The sequence below is a fragment of the Hydra vulgaris genome, chromosome 06, assembly GCF_038396675.1.
Source record: "Hydra vulgaris chromosome 06, alternate assembly HydraT2T_AEP".
In the NCBI taxonomy this organism is placed as follows: Eukaryota; Metazoa; Cnidaria; class Hydrozoa; order Anthoathecata; family Hydridae; genus Hydra; species Hydra vulgaris.
The window spans coordinates 11,977,130-11,987,500 of record NC_088925.1 but is presented as its reverse complement, the minus strand read 5'-3'; the positions used below and the strand labels follow the sequence as shown (position 1 = coordinate 11,987,500).

The 10,371-nt window shown below is 27.2% G+C and overlaps 1 protein-coding gene across 1 annotated transcript in view; it reads right to left on the bottom strand.

Moving 5' to 3' along the window:
- The window catches only part of LOC100203097 (endoplasmic reticulum resident protein 44), a 22,050-nt gene extending 18,604 nt beyond the window's left edge, over positions 1–3,446 (bottom strand). Inside the window, exons 1-2 of the mRNA XM_065799227.1 lie at positions 3,259–3,446; positions 2,934–3,006 (exon numbers count right to left, since the gene is read on the bottom strand). Of these exons, the coding sequence (XP_065655299.1) occupies positions 2,934–3,006; positions 3,259–3,300 (115 nt within the window). The 5' untranslated portion in view covers positions 3,301–3,446. The remainder of the gene's footprint in view (positions 1–2,933; positions 3,007–3,258) is intronic.
- Positions 3,447–10,371: the final 6,925 nt, after the last annotated feature.

Here is a 10,371-nt window from a genome sequence, read left to right as displayed (position 1 = left end):
CAAAAAATTATTTTTTTTATATACAATTTTAAAATGGTCTAATGTATATATATGTATATATATATATATATATATATATATATATATACTCACATTAAATCTTAAGGCAAGGTCCTGACATGTTTAACTGGAGTCCTGCTCAATTGCCAGCTTGAAATCCTCGTTGTTTACGATGGATGGTCTTCCAGATCTTGGTTCATCTTCAAGGTTTTCATTTCCAGAAGAAAATTTTTTAAACCACTTTTGACCCGTCCGTTCTGCTATGGTACTTTCCCCAAAAGCAGCACATATCTTACACAAGCTTCTGCAGCTTTGGTTTCAAGTTTGAACTCATAAAGTAAACAGGCGCGAATTATCACATCTGACACAGCCATACTCCACTTAAGACTTTTAAATTTAAAACGCACTAATAAAACTTATGAAACACACTGATTGATTCTCCTTAAAACAAGCTTTAATTTATATGCAAAATCATCCCCCCACCACAACCAGTTTTCTTAATACATTTCTTAGAAATAGGTAATTAGGATAAACCGCACGAACTTTTTTGGTTGCCTGATATATATATATATATATATATGTATATTCACATGAGCGTGTTAAAGTCTTTGGTCAGTCTGTGAATTGTCTATAAAAAACAAGTTATGCTCATTCATTTCAACAATATATTACATACACATTTCTTAACAATAGATTCTTTAATACTCTATAAACAAGAATTTTTTTGTAAACATACATATATATAAAAAATGTGAGAGTTACTAGAAAGCAAGTTGGGAGTTACTAGAAAACAAAGAATAGAGTCAAAGAGCAAGGAAACAATTGGCAGAAGACTTGAAAAGTTGTAGACTGTACGAGTCAGGAAAACATGAAGATGGGAGAGAGTTCCAAAGGGTTGAAGTGCTTAGAAAAAAACTAGATAAATAAAAGTTTTTAGAGCATGCAGGGACAGATACAGTAAACGGATAACTCCTTTAAGCAGTGACCATAATAGTATTTGTAGAAAAGAAAAAGAAATGCAACTTTGAAATGGTGAGAGAGAGTCAAGCTTGGCAGATATGCATTTTTGGACCTTGTCTAGAAGAGAAAGACCATCATTAGAAGAACCAACCCAAATATGAGAGCAATTTTCTATACAGGAATTAATAAAAGATTTAAAAATTAGAGAATGGAATCAGGAGTAAAAAAATAGTGAGCACGTTAAAGAGAAGCAACTATAGCAGATGCTAACTGCAATTGATTACATGAGTTGTCATTAGTGAAAGATAATCCAAGAAGACATTAACAGGGTTCCCAATATTACAACTGAGGCTAAAAGTAAGAATTTTAAGGAGATTTTAGGAGATATTTTCCTAATATTTAAGGAGATTTGGTTGCGAACAACAATTTTTTTATAGAAAAAGTAAGGAGAATTAAGGGGAAAACGATTACATTAAAAACAGAAACTTATTTTTTCAATAAATTTTAAATACAAACAGAAAAATTATTATAAATTAATATATTACTTTACATATATACAAATATATATATATATATATATATATATATATATATATATATATATATATAATATATATATTTAAACAACTTTAAAAAGTATTCTACACAATAGAGTGCTCAATGTTCTTAAAAGACATATTAGTAGAAAATCACTTAACAAAAAAAAAATTTTGTTAAGTGATTTTCTACTAATATATATATATATATATATATATATATATATATATATATATATATATATATATATATATATATATATATATATATATATATATATATAAAGGTTTACAAACTATCAAAGAACTATATATTTTCTTCTTTATAAAGAAGTATAATCCATTCACTTTAATAAAATTTACTATATGATTAAAAAAAAAAGAGAAATTAAGGAGAGCAGTCAAATTTTAACTTTTTTAAAAGTTATTTAAGGGCTTTTAAGGAGAATTTTTTTTTTCAAGGATATTTAAGGTTAAAAACTTTTTATATAATTTGGCCAAGACATGTGTCAGGCCAAACAACACTGCACGGCTATTTATGAACCTAATTTTTTGAAATTTAGCAGTTAATTAGTACAAAGATCTTGAGTTTTTGAAAGAACTCTTTCAAATTATTTCTATAAAATGATCAATTTCTAACCATATTACAACATGTTTGCATATTTTTATATCTGGTGATCACAAAGTAGTTTTTGAAGTTCTGATTGGCGCAAAATGTATGTTTATTAATTCGCTTCAATATTTTAATATATAGGAATATAAATAAGAATTACTAATGTTGGGGTGGTTTAAGTTAAAAAACCCTTTATAAATTTTTAACAGTTCTGTTGAGAAATCCTTGGAATAAAATTTTGTCACTATAATGCTTGTAAACATTTTTAAAGTCATTCAATTTTGATAAGATTTCAATTTGTAACTTTTTTAAAGCTCTTTCCAATGATATATAACAATCTAGTATTTAAAAAACTTGAAATTTTTACACATGTACCTAAATGCATACATACATACATATATACATACATACATTCATACATACATAAATACATACATACCTACCTGCCTACATACATACATACAAAAATATATACATACATACATACATATATGCATACATATATACACACATACATACATACATACATACATACATACATACGTACGTACGTACATACATACATACATACATACATACATACATACATACATACATACATACATACATAAGTATATACATACATATATACATACATACATACATACATACATACATACATACATACATACATACATACATACATACATACATACATACATACATACATACATACATACATACATACATACATACATACATATGTAAGTTGTATGTACATACATACATCAAGATTATGTTTTTTTTATTATTATGCTAATTATACAATTTAAAAGATAACCTACATAATACATCCTGATAGTTATCTTGTGTTAACTGTAAGGCATCGGTCAAAATGGTATCAATTTGCAATACTACCTGTAGATGAAGATAAAATTCATTAATTATTAAAGAATGTAAGGAATTCTAGGTCTCATCTCTGGTTTTCGAGTTAACATACCGCATATAAAAAGTGAAAAAAATTATATTTAATGTAAAAATAATAAGTGATAATAGATAAGATAAAAAATAATATTGTTTTTGAATATTTTTTATATTTGTGCAATTCAAATAACAAAGCAGTAATCACAAAATGATAAATGAGTAACTAAAATAAAAAACACAACTTACTATAAAAAGACTTAAAAAAACGTTTAAATATCTCTTCTCCATTACTTATTTAAAATAAATTTAATGAAATTACAACACAATGCAGTTTAAATATAACAGAAACCTATCTACACAACGGTTGTTCCTAATGTCAGCTACTGATTTGTTGTCGTGGAAGATTTCACGCGTGAAGGTGATTAAACACGCGGGCAAATAACATTATCTATTTTTTTCTTTTTATAAGATTATTATTTTAAAACCAGGTTTTAAAATAATAATCTCATAAGCTATGAATAATATGTAATAAACTGAGCTTGATATTTATAAGTTACTATTAAACTCAGTTTTGCTGTAAGATATACAAATTTCCAAGAATAATTTGTTAGCTCTATCTCCTGAAAAACTAATCGACTAGCTACATATTACATTATTATGCTTAACTAATTTTTGCTATGATATTGATAAAAGTTCAAAAGGTAGATAAGAGTTCGTAAGAAAAGTTTTTCTACAGTTAACTGATAATGAATTTGAGATACTTCTTGAAGTACGACGGCAAGGTTTAAAAAAGACGACTAAACGTGCGCTTTTTTAAACCTTGACTATAGCCAAGGTTCGAAAAACCTTGCAAAATGGGCACGCCTCGACGCCTTGAGGCGTCGATTTTTTAAACCTTGGTTATAACAGTTGTTTTTGATGCAATACGTTAAACTAATCTTATTCTTGTTAAAACCAAATTGCGAAGTTGGTATTAATAATATTGATTGAATGCTAATCTTTGTTTTATAACTTTTTATTCTACAGAATTGAATTATTGTTTGATCAGTCGTAATCTTTATCAAGAGAAATGTTTTTTTATTTGATTTTTTTGTAATTATTATCAATAAATATTGCTTTTTACTTTATCTTTAATAAACGTTATCTAAAAAAAACACCTTTAAAAACATTGTATCTGTAGTTATAAATTAAAAAACAAAATTAGTGTGGGAGTGAAGATTGATTTTAATTTAATTAACATTAGTAGACCGACTATTTAGCGTAATTAAATTTTAACGAATTAAAAGATTTGTCGACTAACTTTCTATTTTAAATTAGATTTTAGCCAATTAAAAGATTTGTCGACCAATTTTCTATTCTAAATTTATTATTATATATTACTATTATATATTAGTCACCTAACTTTATATTTGCTAATATTAGTTAACTACTTTTTTAGTGTAACTAAAATTAGCCGAGTAAAACAATGTTTAGAGGTACAAAAAACCTATAACATTAAACTTCACTTATGTAAGAGGTTATTTAAAGCCGTTGTCTAAGAGGGTTAAACACTATTTGGTTGTTTTAAACGCACTGACCTAATTATGATTTTTAGATTCCAGCTAAATCGAATTTATAACGCATAAAACTAGATTTGTTTACTAGTTAGTTTAAAATAAATTATAATTTTTTTTTGGCAACTTGCAGACGCTTGTCCCCAGAGTTGGACTGGTCAGGAAGGTTGGGAGAGTCCCCCCGAGCCCGTGCTATGTCTGAAGGTCTTGGACCTCACTAAAAATCAAGATGCATAAATAAAACTCGCAAAACATACAATTTAATATAATAATTCTTTTATTGGAAATTAAAAATTCTTTTATTTTCCAATAATAGAATTTTTTTAGAAAATTTTTTTATATATAATTTAAAAAAATTTATATTATAATAATATAAAATATATAACATTGTATTGTAAAACTAAAATAAAAATCTTTGATTTTTAATTTTGTGTTAATGGCTATGTTCTTTAAACAATAAAATATTAACCGTATTTGGTTACCATAACCATAAATACCTTTTAGCGTGGCAATAATGTGCATAAAATAAAGTGGTGCGACGCTGTAATTTAGAATTACTATATTTTTAAGATCTCAATATGCAGTTATTTTTTTAAACGTGTCAAATAAATTGATGGACAGATTTTACGCACATTATTAGAAATTTCCTATACCCTTATAACAAAAAACTATGTGATTAAGGGTTTAACTTATTTTTGTTAAATTTTTCGCTACTATAAGAGCTCTAGCTATGTCTCCTCCACGCCGCTCAGTGCCAGTCCGACTCTGCTTGTCCCTACTGACCCTCTGGTTGTTGCTGCATTATTTAAATACACACGTGAATATTACTATAAATGTATAATACAATTGTTTATGAAACAGACAAAAATATTAGCAGAAATAAACAACATACATAAAATTAGATTATATATTTTGTGCTTAATTATCCAATTTTAAATTAGCGATTTATAATAGCAGTAAAGCATAAATAGGCGGTAATGTTTGGGTTAAGACATTTCTCTTCCATCCTTGCAACCAACTTATATCTTGTCAAATGACAAATTTGAATCTTATTTTTGATTAGCTGGCAAATCTTAAACGGCCACTATGTAAAATATAAAATTGTGAGAATTTTGTTTCTTTTTATCAGCAAGAAACTTCTTGTTTCTTTTGTTATGTATCTGCGTTAATTGGAAAAAATTTATTGGTAAAATAAGTTGGCATAAGTCCAAGTTTGTATTTGAGCATGAATAAAATATTTATGAATAAATTTTTTTGATATATATATATATATATATATATATATATATATATATATATATATATATATATATATAAGCGTGTGTGTGTGTGTGTGTGTGTGGGTGTGTGTGTGTGTGTGTGTGTGTGTGTGTGTGTGTGTACTTCTCCGTGGAATATTAGCTTATATTTACGCTAAAAATGTTACAATTTTCTTGGGAAAAGTTTAGTAGAGTAAGCCAATACTAATTGATGTTTTGATATTTATTGATTTTATATGGGCCTTCCTAGTAATTTCCTCGTCAATACTTATTTCAATAAATTTAGCTTTTTTTTTTTTAAAAAAAAAAAAATTTAACTCATTTGATTTAAACCAGATGTTTAGGTTTTCAAAGCCAGTTTTCATAGATTCATAACGGTTTTTCATTGATGGTGGCGAATAAAGTAAATTTATGTTGCCAGTAAACATTATTACATCAAGTTTGTTTAAGGTTTTAAGATCATTAATTATAAATTAAAAATACAGGGGGACCAAAAATGGAACCTTTGTATTTTATTTGTAACAGAGTTTTAGTTTTTTTTACTTATTTTTATTTGATATTACGTATTGTTGTCAATTATATAGGTAACTTTAAGCAATGAAACGTTACAGTTTTCATTCCATATACTTCCATTTTTTTTAAAAAATATTATGATTAACAGTGTCAAGCGCTTTGGATAGGTCTATTAAAAATTCCTTGAACAAAATTTTTATCAAAAAAATCAGTTGTGTTATTTACTAGGTTTAAAATTACAAGTTCGGTTGCAGAGGTGGACGCAGGAATTTTTGATGTTTCAGATATGATATATTTATGATATATATTTTTATGATATAATATATTTAGGCATTGTAAAAACTTCAGACTTAATCATATCAAATAAGAATGTTTTGTAAAAAGTTTCAGTGATTGGAATTTTAGATTCATCAAATAATCTATAAGTTTTCGAAAGTTATGACAATAATTTTCTACCCTCCCGAAATAAAGAGGTTATAAATTTTACAAAGCCATAGCTTTTATACTGTAAAAAATTATTGGATAAAATTTAAAACCTTTTTATAAATTTAAATTTATTATAACATGGTAAATCAAAGTTTACTATCTTGTAATAAACTTTTCTCCTTTCTTACCATCTCATACCATTTAGTTCAGTATTTCTAGCCAGACCAGGTATCGAAACTCGGACCATTTAGTTTAGAGCCAAAACTTTAACCACAGCGCCATGGCTGCTAATATTTAATCATTTCATTAACCTTACATTTGGGATCGGGGCAGCAAACCTTTTTGGGTATTTTTGTTTCCAGACTCAAATCACCGCAATTTTTTAAAAAACATTTTCATTTGGCATAAGCATGAAACAACGTAAGCTAGGAGTTTTTACAATAACTGAAAGTGTCAAATCTGAAATATCGAAAAATCTTGCCTCCGACACTGAGTTGCATCAATGTCTTGATCCGCCCCTGAATGTTAGTACAAAGAATTTTTGAAGCTGGATTAGGTCAAATGTTAACAAAATAACTGTTGCATTTTTCTTTTTGTTGTAGTGCTCTTTACTATTTATGATAATGTAAGTTATTTTAAGAAAATTTGAGTAATCAAGATTTTTTTTTCTGTTAAGCTTTTGACGAGAAGACTCTTTTCTTTTAAAATAGCAAAAAGTTTAAGTTTTCAATTTATTGTAAAGAATTGCTTGTTTTTACGATTGTGAAAACCTCACTATCAGCATTGGAGGTCAAAAGGTTAAATCTAGTTTTTGCTACTTCAAAGTTTTGTTTACGTTATAATTTCACCCTCTCCTTTTTTTCTTGTTTTTCTGATGATATCAATTTGGAATTTTTAAGTTTGAATTAGTTCTGAATAATTTGTCAGAACACCAATTTTCTGTAAGGCAAATTATACTGAATAAAAAGTTGAATTAAATAAGAAATATTTTAGCTCAGCGACGTTGCTATTTATATTTGTGATGTTTGTATATTGTATTACCCTAAAGTTACTTTTTGTGGTTTTAAATCACTTTTAAAAGTTTTTATTTATAAGAATGATGAATTAAAACTGTTTCTGTTAAAAAATGCAAATCTGCGAAAACAAAAAGTTGCAGTTTTTCAAAAACTATTGCTAGGTTAGACGTTTGTTAAAAACGTTTGTTGTTAAAAACGTTTGTTTTCTTAATTCTCTACAATAAATTTTATTTAATTATTGGCAATCTACCTTTCTTTTTCCTTTCTACCATTTTTTCTTTGACGAAATTTTTTTGATGTGCTAGATCCTCTTATTGTGTTTACTAAATCTAATACTTTTATCTTTTTTTTATTTTGAAAGTTTAGAAATTTTAAAGCAACTCATCTTGGCGTTTTACCCTCTTTAACTAAACCGGTTAGATGCCCTCGTTCAGTTGCCACTTCATTTCTTATATTATGCTTAAAATTTTCTTTAACAGCAGCCTTCTCACAATGGGGGAGGGGGGAGGGGAAGTGGGGCTCAGTGACTTAGCCACGGCACTAAGTCACTGAGTCCACTGAGTCATGAATTACAGCATTGAGAGGTTTAAAGCTTCATGTTAAGCCACGATTACTTTGTTGTTTTAGCTTTTTTAATCATATAGCTAATAAGTACAAAAATTATTGAGTTGATTAAAAATATAATATTCTCGATAACAAGGCATGACAAAGATCATTATTAAAAACCACCAGTGTTACGGAATTTGATGATAAGACAACTTGTTTTCTGATTGCTCAAGTCAGGTTTTAGATTATTGCAGTTTTTGTTGTAACTTAATTTAAAATTAAAAGACAAAAAAAAAAAAAAATGTTACGTAATTCAGTCGGCGAAGTATCCTCTACAACAAAAGATATTTGGTAGAGTAGAATTAATAGGAAAATATGTTTTAGACAAAATTTACATCTTTGTATATCTGTATGAGTTTTTTATTAATACTAACTTTTTTTGCTTATGCTAAAAAAGTAATATTTGTAGCTACACACGAAAAATAGTAATGGTGATTATTTCTATGGCCCGTTAAAGATTTCCAATGTTGCAATAAAATTTCCGTACAGTAAAATTTTAACGCAATGATTTAAAACACCGTAATGAATAAGTTTACAGAAACTTATGAAAGTTTATATATAATTTAAATATACAAAAATTGTTCAAATAATGAACAATTTTTTGTCTACCTAAGCCCAAATAAATTCAACTGCATCCAAATATGCCAATTATAATTTCCATAATACCAGGGTTTTTTTAATCTTCTATTTGATTGTGCAAGCTGCGTAAAAGCTTCATTTCTATTAATCAGGATATATCTTGATGGTATCAAACACTTTTCTTAAGTGTCAATATAAACGTTTTGGCTTATTTAATCTATAGATAATGTACAATTCTACTTCATTAAAATTAAAGCTTTTCCCCAAATTGTCAATTTGGTTATGAACCTTTCACAAGACAAATGCTAAGCTTTTGAAATCTTTTTAGCATATTGAAACCTTTTTAAAAAACTTATTGTTTCTGTTAAATATTACAAATTTATTTATCATTACAAAGTATACTTTTTGTAATGTTACATCACCTAGGTGATGACTAGGCAAGACAATCAACTACAATTGAAATATCTCCAAGGTAAGACAAAATATTTGAATGAGGTCTTGAATGCCATCATATGGTCCAGAGTTCCGAAGAACACAAAAATAGTTAAAATGGGAACTTAATCTGCAGTTATTTATTTTAATGATCGGAGTAAAGGTATTTTGAGTGTTTTAAACTTTGACTGGGTAAATAACAGTCATAACATCTAGTTTGACAAATGACGTGTTAAGCAAATGAAGCGAAAGTTGATGCAAAATGGTATAAAGCAAAGAAAAAAGTTAAAATCAGCAGCCAAATGGTTCAGTGATAAACAAAAGTCAAATGAAACTAATCTGTCATATATTTCTGGTGGAAACATGATTTTACTAAAAACTTTAAATGTGTTTTTTACAACTATTAATTTTCGTAAAACTACGGTAACTATGAAATATAATATCTTTACATTGGCTGATGATTTTTGACTGAGATATTCAGGGTAAATTCAGTATACTAAAGATGTTCGGTTAACAGATAAGATTTTAAAAATCCATTTTCATTTTTTTTAATAAGGAAATTAGTTCACATATTCAGTCAAACCTCTTACCCAGTGAGCACAGGACGTAAAAAAGACGTCTTTTTAATGTTTTGGACGTCTTTTGAACGTTTTGAAAGTCTTTTGAACGTTCAAAAACGTCTCATTTAGGTCCTGTGCCCACTGAATAGTGTTTCAAGCATATTTTTAATAGTTCTTCATTAAATTTAAAATAAGTCCTCAAAATAAAAATCCATCAGTCAACCAGAATAAAACATTATAATGCATCAATCTACAAAGTTTGAACGAGAGAAAATTTATGCAAGAGAAATATGACCTCACAAAGTTATTTAATTTCAGGCATTTTTTAGTCAGTTTTTCCACCATTATAGATGTAAAAATTTCATTTCACATGTTTCTTTTACATATATTTCTCATCAGAAAAATATTCGTCATT